Source organism: Sitophilus oryzae, unplaced genomic scaffold (assembly GCF_002938485.1).
Source record: "Sitophilus oryzae breed Bouriz unplaced genomic scaffold, Soryzae_2.0 scaffold_177_pilon_pilon, whole genome shotgun sequence".
In the NCBI taxonomy this organism is placed as follows: Eukaryota; Metazoa; Arthropoda; class Insecta; order Coleoptera; family Curculionidae; genus Sitophilus; species Sitophilus oryzae.
The window spans coordinates 8,528,399-8,544,165 of record NW_022146479.1 but is presented as its reverse complement, the minus strand read 5'-3'; the positions used below and the strand labels follow the sequence as shown (position 1 = coordinate 8,544,165).

Here is a 15,767-nt window from a genome sequence, read left to right as displayed (position 1 = left end):
TCTATTTAATAATTTCATTTTTTCTGTGAAATATACAAGAAATATACTTCAGAAAAGTAATACTAATTTTAATAATATCAGAGCTATAATACTGGATTTTTGCCATAACGCCAAAACTTTGGGATCCTCCACCATTTACCCGTCATTAAAATTTAGTTATTTTAGTTTAATTAATTAAAAATTATTTGTTCAATATTGTAAATAAGAAACTAAAACAAGGTATTTTTTATTTATTGGGTAGTAATCTTTATTGACTATTATAAATAAAAGAAGAAATATATATAAAAATCTTTCTAAAAATGAATAAAACTTAATAACAATTACAAATAATCATTTTTTGCAGAAATTGACTAGCTAGAGATATTAACAAAATAACTTTCCTTATAAAACCAACAAAAATGTATATTTTTGATTATTTTGATGACCTCACTTAGTCAAAATTTGCATTTCTGTAACAAAAATAGCCAACGATACAAAAATAAGACAAATATACAAACAAACGTGACTCAAAAATAACAGTTGATAAAGGACTAGGTCAGCAAAGCACTGATTAAAAATACTATACTTCATAATATCATAATTAGAAAAATACTGCATAGACTAGAACAGTATGCGTTTGGAATCAAAGGATTTAAATTCTAAGCCCATATATCACTTATCTAGTTTGTTTTGGCACAGCAGAGTAAGCTTTCAGGAGAGATCTTTTGCTTGTCACTTTTTTCTTATCCGGATACTTGTGGTAAACCTGCTTCATCTCGAATTTTACAGCAGGAGCTTCCTCACTTGCCATCTGACGTTTGCGCATGTTGTTGCCAGTATATGCTACTCCCTGCAGCTGATATTCCTGTGTATCATTGTTGAAAATACAGTACTGCTGTATCACTTTCTAAAATTATATATATTAATAAATATTTATAGAAAATCTATATTAAATAATACCTTATATTCTGCAGGTATGTAATAATCAATCATCAAGTTAGATAACTGCATTTCTCTGACTAACAGACGGTTGTTGTCGTTAAGACCTTCCATGTCTCTTTGGTATTCATGCTCTTTATCGGCGTACTCTTCCTTTGCTTCTTTAATTCTTTCTTGTACAACTTTGATTTTCTTATTTAGTGCCCCATCTTCTTCTTGGAGAGATGAATATTTCTCTTCAATATCAATTTTCTCTTCTGTCATTCTGTTGTATTGCTCTTCAAGTTGTTGGTGGCTACGGTCTAAATTTTCTAATTCTTGTCCAGATGTTAGGAGTAGGAATTCTTGCTGTTGAGCTTTCTCCAAAAGGTTTTCACCACCGCAAATGATTTTCTTCTGTATTATTGACAAACGATCTTCTAATTCCCGTTTTTCATGCCTAAAAAACAGAAATATTATCAAAAAGAATGACTGCTGTAATACATATTAAATATCTTACTCAATTCTTTCCATTTCCGCTTCAGCTTTCTTAATTTTCTCAACATCTAGCTCCGATTTTGCTTTTTTCCTCTAATAAAATTAAAAAAAAACTTTACTAAAACTTCCTCAAAAATATCTTTAGAGTCACTCACAGATTTTGGTTGTTCAGAAACCATAGTAAGTAGGGATAGTTTTTGTTGTAGTTCAGCAATTTCCTGTTCAAAGTGTTCAATAAGACCGCTTTCTTCAACATTGATTTTAGCATAATTTTTAATGTACTTGGCTTTGTGGGCATATCTCAGTGTACTGTGGGATTCTTCATAATCTTGCTCTGCTGGGCTCACCATTGCAATCTAACAATAAAGCCAAATAAGTAATATATCAACCAATAAATGCTGTAAGATTTTTACCATTGAAGTTTTTGAATTGCCACCTAATGAATCTTGTAATAACCGCGTCAACTTTGAATTTCGGTACGGAACAAATGATTTACCTTCCACTAATGCTTGGATGACATTACTAAGGGTTGAAAGAGATTGATTAATATTGCCTGCCTCTCTCAGACCTTCTCCAGTAACGCCTGTCTTCTTAATCCTTTCAGAACCCTATAAAAATTTACCAATAAATATAATCATTTAACCAATAAACTTACAGCAAGATCCACAAGGTTCAATTTTCCAACAGTTGTTTTGTTTGTGTGCCTGTTTTTAGACTCAACAACAATTGTAAATATTGCATGAGACCTGGAGCTAACATTATTCATCATTGTTGATCTGGTTATTCTGTTCTTATTTCCCCTATCCATCAATTGTGTAATTGATTCTACAGAATCCACTGTAAATCCTGATAAATCTTTTACATAAATCCCAATATCTTTTCTTTCTTTAATTTGAAGCTTTTTATTCGGATCAGACCCCAGTAAATCTCGAACCTCTTCATTGTATATTTCCAAATACATAACTTTTACAATAAATGACCTATCTTCACTTGAATTAGCTATTTGAGTAAAAATATGGGTAAATGTATTAGGTATTATTCCTCTCAACTCTGAGACTTGATAATTTCCTGTCATAGTAAATGTTTTTCCAGTTCCAGTTTGACCATAGGCAAAAATAGTTGCATTGTACCCATCAAAGACTTGTTCAACTAAGGGTGCAGCAACTATGCGATAAACATCCAACTAAAATTTACTACAAATTAAAATTTATATAACTAATATTTCACTTATGTTACCTGAGCCGAAGTGGGAGAAAAAATGTAATCTAATTTAAAGTATTTGTTGTCAAGATCCTTTCCAGTACACTTCTCTGGAGGCTTCTTTAAAAGCACCACATTTTCTTCATAATCACAAACAATAATTCCTTTATTACCTTCTTTAACTTCTCTTTCGTTAAAGGGCCTGATCCTTACATATACCCTGACGTTATTTGCACCCCTTGGATGGTTTTCTTCCATACTGCTGGTACTATAAAATCAAAAATTAACCATCAATTTTAATAGTTTTAATGTATTTACGTAAACTGGTAGAGGAGTATAAAACCCTATAAAACTAAGGCACAAAAAATCCTCTTATATTGCACTGATATCTCCTATTTTGTATATCGTTTTAAATTGTTGTTTCTCTAAAATCGAAACGTCAAAATATTACCTTAGATTAATGTCAAGGGTGAATATGGTGAATTTGAATCATATGGGTTACCTAGGAAACGCACGCTAAGGCCCTGTCTGGAAGAGTTATATAATCCATATATAATCGTATGAGTGAGGTTGATTTTTAGAAAATATCCTGTGTATGCGTCACAATTTGTAAAAATATATGCAAATTATTATCGAACTAGGAAATCTTTCAGAAATTTAAGCACCAAGAAGGGAAAGTCAAACCTTCAGTTGCATTATCTTTAAAACTTTAAATATGATAATTCATACGCACCAACTTTTAATACCAAATCCCAATTATCTTTTTTACTATAAATATTACCGTATAATGTATATGATTCTATTTCTTTTTACTTTATGTTTACTTCAAATTACTGTTCCCAACTGAGCTTAGCATGAAAGATAGTAAGTGTATATGCAACTAATTATACACCAATATTTTCCAATCTTCCATTTTATTTCCCTAATTTTATTTGACATCATTTGACATTTGACATGTACAGTACAGTGTACAGTTACCTGTAATTTGAAAATCATTACTCAATGATATTTTTCCATTTTTTATATAATTTGTGTCTTGTCTAATTTATTATAACCTGTAATTAAAATATAGAAAACATAGATTGTGAGCAAAATTCCTATTAAGAAGATATTTATTCAAATAATTTTCATGTTTTGCATCAAGATCTATAAAATAACAAAAAATCTCTTATGTCTACCTTTTGACGTTCAAGTAAAAACTAATTGAAAACAAAAACGTGAACAATTAAAAGGATCGTCTATGATTTAAAGGGAAAACGTTTTCGTATCTGACTTCTTATATTTCGAGGAGGATGGTCCGCAAAAGATGTAGGTACTCTAATATAAAGCAGTTACACCTTATAAATATAACGAAAATTTAAGGTCATAGGAGAAAGAAAGTGCTATTTAAACATTAAGTAATGGATTTGGCCCCATGTGTGGATGAAAATGACACTCCTTTTCTAATTGATAGTGGAACAGAAAGTATAACAGAGAGCCCCTTGGCTGAGGAAACAGAACATTCCGATGACTCCACTGTGTGTGACCTTAAAATTGGTAAGCCAATTCTATTTTGCACTCTATGTAATCCATTATTTATATGCATTGTGAAAGATATATTATTTATCCTGGAGCATTGTTACACAGCCTAATAAGCAGGGAACACCTACAATTAATAAGAAGAAACACAAATCATAATGAAAAGTTCATTCAAAGTATAGTATGCTTTTCTAATTAAAAATGTAATTAATTTAGCCATGGATACTTTGGGATTCTATAAACAAATATTTTCAGGGAAATTATTGAATATTTTTATAATGGTATCTTCAGATATATTCTTCGAATGATATTTCTTACAGATACCTCAAATACTAAAACCAAAGTAAAGTTATCGACCTCTCTCCTAGACAAATCATTTTCCATAGACGAAGATGAATTAGGTACACCCCTGGAACCGACACCTATTTCTAAATTCATTGGTTCATCCCTATCCCTAAACAGCGTCACACCTGAAGAAACAACATCCGAAGAAGACGATGGTATTGAAGATATTAATCATATCGATCTGGATAAGCATTGCAAGGAAACAGAACAGGAAGCGGTTCTTGAAGATAACGTAAATATTTTGGAGGACTCATTCAAAAGGAAGGTTGATTTAAACGATAAAGAAGATGATAGTTCTGCAGAGCTAATAACCTTTTTCGGTTAGTTAAATCTGTAAAATTCACTTTACTTACCTTTAAATAATATAACACTAATAGCTAAATAAATATTGCTTGGGTGGGAACTTCTTTAAATCTTTAAAACGCATTACTAGCTCACTCTATATGAATAACCCTGAATTAACGTTTTGCCAATTCAACTAAAACTTTATCTTATAAAGAAAAACATTTAGAAGCTGAAGATATTTATATTCACAATCATTACTGATAATTCAATTTCTTATTGTATTTATGATATATTTTTATTAAATATGAAATTATGAAATACATAGGATTTTTTTTGTAGAAACTGTTGAAGACGAAAATGAAACAGATAATTCAGATAGGGAAGAATTCAGCTTACCTGACACTCCCCGGGCGTCAATTTTACGGAAATCTTCCTGTTTTGAATCAACGCCTAAACATCGTGTGTTTTTCCCAAAAGATGATTCGGTTTTGGTAAGTTGCAGAGAGCCAGAAAATTCCTATCCATGGACGATCAGTAAGTCACTTTGTTCGTACTTATATAAATAATTAAATTTCTAACTATTTAAACTCTTTAGACGACTATCTAGCACCCGAGGAAATCCTTCAAATTTACCAGGATTCCTGTAAAAGGCACAACACTATCGAACTAGACGCTGTCAAATCTCAAATACTAGAAATCAAAAATAACATGAATCATTCTGCCACTTTTAAATTAAACTGCATTAAAATCACTTTTGACGTGAACGAAACGTTAGAGGATATATTAAAAGTTACCAACTTTCACACCTTAATTTTACAAGAGTGCCAATTCACACCTGAGACCATGACAGAATTCCTGAATATGCTAGAGTATTACAAATCGGCTTGCCATATTGAAGTAGCGATGAATTTTGACGACGACGACACATGGAAGTGTTTTTGTTGTGCTTGTAGCAACATAATGGTGTTAGAATCTCTGTCTTTCAAGGGCATGGATATAACTGAACCTTATACAAGGCAGCTTATCAATGTGATTAAGAATAATTCCAACATCACTACGCTTAAATTTGATGGGTGTATGCTAGTCAAGCTTCCCACGTTCTATTTAAGTAAGTTTTAACAAAAAAAAATTGTTTATGCTTTTTAGACAATACATTACTATTCTAGTTGAAGCACTTATGACAAATTCTACTATAAGAGAACTCTATCTTCCTTCCACGGGTTTGTATACTAAAGAAGCCGATGCTTTGCAAAGATTTCTTGTAAATAATACACATTTAAAAGTTTTGGATATTAGTAATAATAGTTTAGGCGATAGAGGACTGGAGACGTTGGCGAAAGGATTGTGTAATCAGAAAATCGCCGGAATTGGATTGTCAGTGCTTGTTATATTCAATAATCAAATCACTGAAAAAAGTGGGCCTGTTATAAAAAATATAATCGTGAGTAAATCCCCGTCTATACATAACATTTTGCCTGTCAGTCTTACAGTATCGAGTAAAATCTTGTGTGTAGATGAAAAAACGGACCGTTTTACTTGAAAAATTGTTTAGAGGTATTTAATGATCATTACAATCGATACTATTTTCACAATTAACTTTGTGTGTTTATAAATGAAATTTAAACCATGAATACAATTTTGTAGTAAAGTTTCATCGTTTTTTCTTTTCAACTTCACTACTATAAACACCATGCTTTAATAATTAATAAGACCGTAGGTAAAATGTTATATATATATATATATATTAAATATTTTCAAAGGAAATTCTAATATGAACTTTTATGGTCGTAGATTGAATGTAGTAATCTTCATACCTTAAATATCGGATTTAACAATTTAACTGACGATGTATTAGATTATATCAGTGAAGGGTTACCTCTAACAAAATCTTTGGAGGGCTTAGGCTTACAGTGCACCCTTCTAACGTGCAAGGGTATCTTATCACTTTCCAAAGCTATTCCCGAAAATACTTCTCTGCAAGTAAGTGCATTTTATTAACAGGTTTTAAGAACCTAATATATCAACTTTTAAAATTTCAGAAAATCAATCTTAAAGGGAATAAAGCAATTCAAATAAAAGGCGTGGAAGCTCTTTGTGACGCTCTAACAAAGTCCAAGATAACAAAAATCGAAATCGACGAAAATAACCGCTCTTGCAATGTACGTTCGTTTAGTCACACCCTGTATATGTCTGCTTACATATAACTTTTAGGATCCTGAAGCCTATTCGCAGCTGATTAAAAAACTGAACGGTTTGTGCACCGTGAATAAAAATATTGCCGAAGATAGTAGCGAGGACGAAGAAATTTTAAACATCTCGCAAAAAGCATCTCGGAAAGTGTCTTTGAGTTGTGAACCGAAATATGGCGGTCCTGACAAGACTTTCCAGGTATTTTTCTTGCGTCTAAACGAACAATTTTCACGCCACATCTATTTTTTTGTGGGCGTTTTTTATTTATTTTTATCTTATGACAGATTGGATCTCCTTTCCCGTCTCCTGCTTCGAGTCCATCACCAAGAAGCCGTTTCCAGATAGTCAAGGTTCCAGAAAATCGAAAGGTGGAACCTCCGACTCCTATCAGAAGTTCCAAATCCAGGTTTAGAGTAAGTAAGGTGCTAATAAGTCCGGAAGACGACATCATTGTAGGGCGCTTTGCAAATATACGAAGCAGCGTTTCATCCAACGACAGCAGTGTCGATTCTTTAACAACTATCCATTTCGATAGCGATAGTGAGTGAGTAAACAAATTTTGTCGCTCTTTATCGGTAAAACATTTCCCAGTCCTTCTTTTTATCTTTCAAAGCGTTTACATGTATTTTTTTATGCTTGTATATATATAGAGGAGGGCTTGAATAGATTTGGAAGGGGGGGGGGGTCATTTTATGGACTTCAATTTATTCTACGTTATTTATTAAATATTCTTTAACAAAAAATACTTGTTGTACCTTATATAAATACGTTTGTGTATATTTAGAAAAGCAATTACACAGAGTATTTAAGTACGTAGTCAAACTTCAGAAGGTGATTCTTTGAAATTTGGCCACATACTTCAATAACACCCTGTGAAGTGACTAAAAGCTATATATATATATATATATATATATATATATATATATATATATATATATATATATATATATATATATATATATATATATATATATATATATATATATATATATATATATCGATTTTCTGTATTTAGTTGTTGGAGAATAATATATATAGCCGAATATACATTAGACAACAATACATCTGCAGTGTGAATCCGACTTCATTCATACGTGTGTTAACAGTAGTAAATAAATGTCTTTGGGGTTTTATATGTTATAATATTATCGCAGTGAAATAGTTTCTTAGACATATGTATAAACAGTTCATGCTTTTTATAGAGAGGGATAATAATTGCATTTAGCTTTAACAAAACATTCTAGTTTTAAGCTCAGACGTACGTTATTTTTTTAATTGACGGAATATAATTTTGCCATGATATAACGATTATAAATAGATAAAGTACTTCATAAAAAACCCTTAGACTAACGGCCGCCATCTTCGATGTGGTTGAAAAACGAATCGGTTCAATGACATGCTTTATTTAACGATGCACTATGTGTGCTTATGTAAAAAGATTTACTATATAAAAATATATTTATGAAAAATTCTAGCAAGGTATTACAGAAAATAGTGTTATGCGTATAAACTTCAATATATATTTGTACATTGAATAAAACTTTGTAAATATATCATACAGTTTTATAATATTTTGCGTTGTTAAAGTTCTTTGCTCTTTTATTTATTTTTATCGAGAAAAAGATAAGAAAATAGGATATATTTTGAGGGTCATGTACTATTTATAAAATCAAGAAGCACGGAGTAGTTAAATTTATTCGACGTGGAAAAATCAAGTACAATTTACAACTGTTATATATCTATATATTTTGAATAGAGAATTTGTATATTTTGGGTTTATAGGAAGGGGATGCCTGTTTTAAGGATGCAATGATTAATTACGATTATTTCTACAGGAATTATCAATTTTTTGTTTGTGTAAGTAACGTGTATTATAACTTAAGCTAGAGTGGCAGCTGTTATGGGTCTTTTAAAAGGCAATTACATGTCTGTATAGATTTGGTATTTTGTTAGTTCTGTGATACATCTTAACTGATGGTTTTTTCCTTAAGATTTTTTTCCAAGTACAACAATATTTGTGATGTTCCAAACAACAGATTTCTCACAAAACCTCACTTACGATAAGTTGTATTACTATTTTAAGTATGTTATTTCTTAAGTGGGTTTTAAGTTTAAGTTTGTTACATACAGCTCTTAAAAAACCTAGACAATAAGATTTATGAGAAGTTTATTATTTAGAATATTTTAGTTATTTTTAATACATACAATATATAACCAATAGATAATTTTTTATAAACCACAGAAAAAGTAAATTTATTGGTTTTGTTGAACCAGTGAAAAAAGGACGCTTTACTTTTAAGTATCAGAAAATGTTTTAATTTTATTTAGTGATATTTTGTGTGGTGTCTGAGAAGGCAAATCGGTTACTTAGGGTTAATGTACATAATTTTTTACTTATGAATGAATATCTCGTTTTTATATAAGCAAACTGTCAAGTTTTTTCTAAACACAGATCGCGGCAACATGAAACATGTCCTGTAAATTGTATAATGGTATAAATAAGTACATATAATACAAACTAGTGTTAATAATTAAATCTATTTTTATATTAATGTTGACAGGTAATACTGGGGTTAATGTTAGATTTTAAGTAGCGTACATATTAGTGATTTTTGGTACAAACTTAATTGTATTTTTTCCATGGACTAACTGAAATATTTTGTTGATTTTCTCTCGCATGCACTCATACAATGCCTCTTTTGTTACTTAGATTTTTTTAATGATTTCTATTTTTGTGTATGTGATAAAATGGATGTGATACTGTATGATACCTTTTAAGAGTATTTTAAAATATAACCAGTTATGGTAGATTATCTGTGTTTATAATAAAATGTATGTTTCTTCTAATGGTTGTTTTTTGTAACTGTCATCAACCTTAAATTAGTTCATTAATTTTAAAATTATCATTTCATATTTGATATCCAAATATTTCAACATAAAATTTAAAACCGTTGCCATAACTAGTGACTACGTGGAATTCTATAAAATTATATCCTATTCCTCCTGAGATATAACTGGGATATGCCTGTACTTCAGGATCTTCATCATATATATTCACACAAGTTATGTTCACTCTTCCTTCAACAATCACCTTAAAAAATTATATAATATATCAGAATAACGTATATATTTTATTTTGTACCTTTATGTTAGCGGAAATAAGAGTTTGATTGTCATTCTTCAAAATGATGTTCTCTTGGTGAAGCATCGGAACATTTTTCGGACATCTCCCGATAAAGAGATGGTGAGGTTTTTTAACTTCTTTAACGACAACTGAAGAAATTAAATTCAAAATTAAATCATGGCTTAACTCAAGCTTAATTAGTACTCACTACTTCCTTTAATTGGGTAGTTTTTCGATGTGATCGTCGTGAACATCTGAACAATATTAATACATAAAAAAATTATAGTTAAAAATACGTAAAGACCTCGAGTGATGGCCATATTCACTCTAGTATTTGTCATCTTCCACTAAAAGGGTTTTTGTGTATGAAGTACAATATATGGAATTTCATTTAAGTAGATCAGATCATAGGTTATCTGTGTTTATTGGAACTGAAGACTTATTTATTATACATTGAAATGCACTTTAATATGGTGTATACCTTGTGTAATGGAACTAAATCAGATAGTTATGGTGTCTTTTTATGAACAAAGTAGAGAGTGTCAATAGATATCAGAATTGTAAAGGTCAGTATATATGGTCAGTAGGTTGTCCGAACTGTATTCCGGAAACTTCGGCAGCATATTCTGCAGATAAATAAGTAAAAAAGTTCGTATAAGTGTATGTCCTAAAATGCTTAGTTTCAGAGATACAGGGTGTATAAGTTTCATTTTTATTTCGATATTTTCCAAATAATTTCTGACGTAACGTCAATATTTGGATGAAAATTGGTGTCTAGGAGTTTTTTGACATGAGAAATTTGATTTTGATATTAATATGACTCATACTGGTAGAGGGCGCCACCTACATATGTTTTAACTGTTTTGAAGCGTAGTAACTTTTTGTCCGTACCTGTATAAAACTACAGAAGGAAAAATATGCATCTTTGCGACTTTTTACGCAAAAAATATCTCTTTGTAAAAATCGCTACGAGCAACCGTTCTCAAGATATTTAGAATGGAAATAGTCAATACATGTCATTATTGACGAAAAATAAATAGGTTGAGTAAATAGATATTTTCACTGAAATAATAAATTTGAGAAATTTTTATTTTTTTAAATTAATCATAAGTTTTTCTGCAAAAAAATGATGATAAAACAGTTTCTGTTGAACTTTTGGCACAAAAACTTTAAAATTTATGATCTCAGTCTAATAACTATTTAGTCAACATGTTTAATTTATGTCAATGATGACAGGTATTGATAATTTCGATTCCAAATATCTCGAAAACCAATACTCGTAGCGATTGTTACCAAGAGACATTTTTTACGTAAAAAACGTCGCAAATGTATATTATTTTACTCAGTAGTTCTATACAGGTACGGACGAAAAGTGATTACTCTTCATAACCAGTTAAAAAATATGTAGGTGGCGCCCAGGAGTCATATTGACATCAAAATCAAATTTCTCATGTCAAAAAACTCCCAGACACCAATTTTCATCCAAATATTGACTTTACTGCAGAAATTATTTGAAAAAAATCGAAATAAAAATGAAACTTCTACACCCTGTATATCCGATACTAAGCATTTTAGGACATACATTTATAGGAACTTTTTTACTTATTTTGATCTGCAGAATTTGCTGTCGAAGTTTCCGGAATACAGTTTGGACCACCCTGTATATTATAAAAGTATTTTATTATTAAGTTTTTTTTAGGACACGGAAGACAAGTAAGGTACTCTAGAATCATAGTGCGTTAATATTGGCAATAAAAATTTAAAGACGTTTTGAAAAATCGTTGTACCAATATCATTCTGAGGATATTGATTTATACAGGGTGTTTCAAAACAAATGCGAAAAACTTCAGGGGGTGATTCCTTGTTCAAAATAAAGGGTAGTTTGCTTCATAAACGTTGGGTCAAAAGTCAACCATTAGGGAGATATCGCGGTACAAAGATGGCAGAAAAATAATGTTTTAATTTTTTATCTTGAAAACGAACAGAGATAGACTAATGAAATTTTATGGAAGCATTACTGTTATGAAAACACACTTTCTGGTAATTTTCTCACTTTTTTAAAATGAGTTGAAGGGGTGGAAATAAACTACCCCTATTATACTTGTTAACGAAATTTAAAGAAAAATCTTATCAAACGCATGCAAAAAAATTAATTTGGATAGTTTAGTTTGTTTAGAAACTTTTTTATCTCTTGTGTTTTTTTGATAAAACTCACCGATTTAAAATTAAAAAATAAAATGTAAAGCATTACCCCATGTCAGGACAAGAAACATTTTTTTTTAATATGTACTTTTTTTATTATTTTGTATTTTCATGAATTAAAATACAGAATTAAAAATTGTCTTGGTAAATAATTTTTAAGAGGTTATCGTTCAGAAGAAAATGTAACGATATTATTACGAAATAAAACTGTTTGACAGCAGCCTACTAGATTCTTTATCCAAAAATGTTTTTTGTCCTGACATGTAATGCTTTACATTTTATTTTTTAATTTCAAATGTTTTATGTTTTACTAAGAAAACACAAGAGATAAAAAGTGTCTAAACAAACTAAACTATCCAAATTTTTTTTTTGCATGCGTTTGATACGATTTTTCTTTAAATTTCGTTAACAAGAATGATAAGGGTAGTTTATTTCAACCCCTTCCACTCATTTTAAAAAAGTGAAAAAATTACAAGAAAGTGTGTTTTCATAACAGTAATGCTTCCATAAAATTTCATTAGTCTATCTCTTTTCGTTTTCAAGATAATAAATAAAAACTTTATTTTTCCGCCATCTTTGTACCGCGATATCTCCGTAATGGTTGACTTTTCACCCAACGTTTATGAAGCAAACTATCCTTTATTTTGAACAAGGAATCAGCCCCTGAAGTTTTTCGCATTTGATTTGAAACACCCTGTATATAAGCTTATTAAGCTATAAGCACAGATAACATGTTTATTTTTTATTTTACAAGAATAAGAATAGAAACTTCGAGGATTTTTAATTTTGGAGTATCATATGTACACGAATTATGATAACTTAGATGTGCGTATCATGAAATCATGATAATGACAGTCTGTGCAGTTGTATGGTGGGTTGCATGACTACGCAACTTTGTACATGTATTCTATACAGTACGTGGCAGTACTTATTCTATGCTATGCAGAGTAGATCCATAACGTATACGACACAATGTATAGATGTACCCAAATATAGGTATATGGATGTACTTACCTATATCAATATATACATGCATATATAATATACAGGTGTCTAAAAAGGCATATATAGGCGAGTTATAGAGTTTTATAGTTACGTTCAGTTACGTTTATTTTATTTAATTATTGGAATACATGTTTCTGCAAAATAAACTTTACTTTGCGTCGCTTGATTTTGTATACCTGCTCGATAGAGGGAGGTTGTGTCTCAAAATGGCGTCGTACCAGTCTGTGGACCTTACTGGGTTAACATTATTCTTTGTTAACTTATGTGCCAGAATGAGACAGAAGCGAAGTGTTTATAACTTTTAAATTTTATGTTAATATTTCCATTGTAAATATACATAAAATACGTTTTCTTCTTTCACTTACGAATGTGGTATATAACCATATGTAGCGTTGTTATGAATCCTGAAGTATTTTAAACAGGGGAAACGAAATTTTCTACGGCAAATGCTTTATTTTCATAACGTGCGGTTGTTTATAAGAGAGAGTAACTAGTGTTCGGCGAATATTAGTGACCAAGAGGAGCGCAATATTCCGTTCTATTTTGAGATGCGATCTTAATAATTTCTCAATCTCCAGTTGTTGTGTGTAGTTTGTGTGTGAACTCTTTTTAAAAAATACAAACTGACCACGAGGGATGAGGTGATTTTTTAATAAAATAAAAAAATCTTCTGGTGCTTCATACTCTTTAACTTATATGTGAAAGTGTCTAATATTATTGTATACCGTATTTTTGTGAAACTTAAAGGATAGACAAAAAAGTATTTTTATATCACTATGGATGAAAATGAAGATCCTAAATCACCTATCAGACGGTTGGGTTCGACCAGAAAACTCCTAGTTTTCAACAGTAAGTTTTCCGTAAAATTACTTAAGTTATTATAAGTTGAAAAGTATAATTTCTTGTTGTTATTTTGAAACTCGCGCAATATGCAGAGATTTTATATTATAAAGTTTGAAAAGTTTTTTGAACCCTTTTTTAATTTATTAAATTAAAACAATCATTAAGTGATTAAAAAAATAATTGGTTTTAAAATTAATACAGACAGGTTGAAATAACGTCGACTGAACCAGGCAGGACATCTAATTTATAAAACATAAAAAACTGAATTGTTTAAAGACCTACCCAGCCTGTCTACCTACAGGCTGTACATGCATCTTCAATAGAAAACCTTTAACAATAACTTACAGCCTTTTGTTAGCCTTTAAGCTTCAATAACTCTAGGTAGAATTTATTCAACCTTCAAAAGGGGCAGGTGTGTTAGAATAAAGTTCTTTGTACCAGGTAGATGAGGCTTTCACTCTCTAATACTTGGACTTTATTTATTATTTATTTTAAAACGCGCCTGTTAAATACTCTTCAAAAATTAATGTTTACAAATATGAAAATTCACTTAAAACCCATAAATGTCAGACTTGTTAGTTCAATGAATTTTTAAACCGAATTCTTGAAAACTTGATCTGAGAATCATCTTCTGACCTTGGATTTAATTGCTATTGTATTATGTAGTTAATAAATGATCTAACAGTATGTAACTTAACTTTGTCAAATAGATATTTATTTAAAATATTATATGCCCTTTGAAAGATTCATATAGCTATTTCGGTAAAAATATTAATTAAACTTTTTTAAAGTTGAATATACCATTATTAGGATTATGTTTCAATTATTCATTTATCTGTTACAAAAATACACAAGAGTTGCATGAAAGTAAAGTTTCATTTAATTGTAGAACAATTACCTAATTGCTCTTTTTTATTTAGTTTGTGGTGTCATGACGTTTTTTTGTTATTTTTAAGTAAAAAGGAAATAAATGACACGCTCTCTACATTACAAAGAATTGGCTTAGAGAAAACAATGTCTTTTCCTTTTAAATTAAGTACATTTAAATTAATCTAAGTTATGTTTTTTCACAGAGTTTTTTTTTCGAATTCTCACAAGAAAATATAATATTTAAATTTTTAGTTGCTTTTCTTTAGGCCAATACTCCTGAAATTATTTACAATATAAATTTGGGTTTTTCACCATAAAAGTTGTTTAAACATATTATTTCAAATATGTTTCCAGATGTTCCTAGAGTTCGGTATATTATGAATGAGAGCTGTTTGAATTTATTTTTGTTAGATTAAATATAGAATTATGTATATCAGAAATGAATATTTTCTTATTATGTTTACTTCGTGAATTTTTTTCGAAATATTTAATTTGCTGGTTGGAATACCAAGAAATTTTTCATGCAAAACGTCAGATACGCCATATCAGAAAATGTATATGTTTGTACCTGGTATTCTTATCTTTTAATTTGAATTTGTGTTTTATTTTTATGATACAATAACACAACTGTTGGCCGGTTTTATCTATGTTGGTATCGCCTATATCGATTGTATACAACGTAAAGATATAATATATAAAAATATCTATGTATTTCATAAGAGCAGTGATTGATGTCAGAGTCAGTTGCAAGTGCAGATTTATGAGATTTAACAATCCGTGTAGTATTTTT

The 15,767-nt window shown here is 30.0% G+C and overlaps 4 protein-coding genes across 8 annotated transcripts in view; 2 read left to right on the top strand and 2 right to left on the bottom strand.

Moving 5' to 3' along the window:
- Window positions 1-222: 222 nt before the first annotated feature.
- LOC115882311 (kinesin-like protein KIF3A) lies at window positions 223-5,261 on the bottom strand. Of its 4 annotated transcripts, XM_030900302.1 has the most exons (9): window positions 3,098-3,443; window positions 2,914-3,020; window positions 2,632-2,863; window positions 2,051-2,578; window positions 1,809-2,003; window positions 1,551-1,751; window positions 1,418-1,488; window positions 940-1,357; window positions 223-886 (listed from the first exon to the last, which is right to left on the bottom strand). In XM_030900302.1, exons 3-9 carry the CDS (start codon window positions 2,851-2,853, stop codon window positions 656-658), a joined length of 1,866 nt encoding a protein of 621 aa, XP_030756162.1. In that variant the 5' UTR covers window positions 2,854-2,863; window positions 2,914-3,020; window positions 3,098-3,443; the 3' UTR covers window positions 223-655. The 4 variants fall into 4 exon arrangements, with proteins under 4 accessions (XP_030756162.1, XP_030756166.1, XP_030756164.1 ...); XM_030900306.1 differs by lacking the exons at window positions 2,914-3,020; window positions 3,098-3,443 and adding an exon at window positions 5,140-5,261; XM_030900304.1 differs by lacking the exon at window positions 2,914-3,020 and having other exon boundaries at window positions 3,047-3,443.
- On the top strand, window positions 3,580-9,578 carry LOC115882310 (protein phosphatase 1 regulatory subunit 37). 2 transcript variants are annotated; one of them, XM_030900301.1, is made up of 10 exons: window positions 3,580-3,903; window positions 3,958-4,131; window positions 4,482-4,778; window positions 5,083-5,277; window positions 5,339-5,851; window positions 5,910-6,184; window positions 6,535-6,723; window positions 6,783-6,902; window positions 6,955-7,131; window positions 7,218-9,578. In XM_030900301.1, exons 2-10 carry the CDS (start codon window positions 3,996-3,998, stop codon window positions 7,479-7,481), a joined length of 2,166 nt encoding a protein of 721 aa, XP_030756161.1. In that variant the 5' UTR covers window positions 3,580-3,903; window positions 3,958-3,995; the 3' UTR covers window positions 7,482-9,578. The 2 variants fall into 2 exon arrangements, with proteins under 2 accessions (XP_030756161.1, XP_030756160.1); XM_030900300.1 differs by having other exon boundaries at window positions 4,434-4,778.
- On the bottom strand, window positions 9,226-13,444 carry LOC115882312. The gene is made up of 4 exons (XM_030900307.1): window positions 13,274-13,444; window positions 10,266-10,404; window positions 10,076-10,206; window positions 9,226-10,024 (listed from the first exon to the last, which is right to left on the bottom strand). The coding sequence occupies exons 2-4, from the start codon at window positions 10,396-10,398 to the stop codon at window positions 9,842-9,844; spliced, it is 447 nt and encodes a 148-aa protein (XP_030756167.1). The 5' UTR covers window positions 10,399-10,404; window positions 13,274-13,444; the 3' UTR covers window positions 9,226-9,841.
- Window positions 13,445-13,610: 166 nt separating this feature from the next.
- The window catches only part of LOC115882309 (SLIT-ROBO Rho GTPase-activating protein 1-like), a 29,674-nt gene continuing 27,517 nt past the window's right edge, over window positions 13,611-15,767 (top strand). The window contains exon 1 of the mRNA XM_030900297.1: window positions 13,611-14,113. Within this exon, the coding sequence (XP_030756157.1) occupies window positions 14,041-14,113 (73 nt within the window). The 5' untranslated portion in view covers window positions 13,611-14,040. The remainder of the gene's footprint in view (window positions 14,114-15,767) is intronic.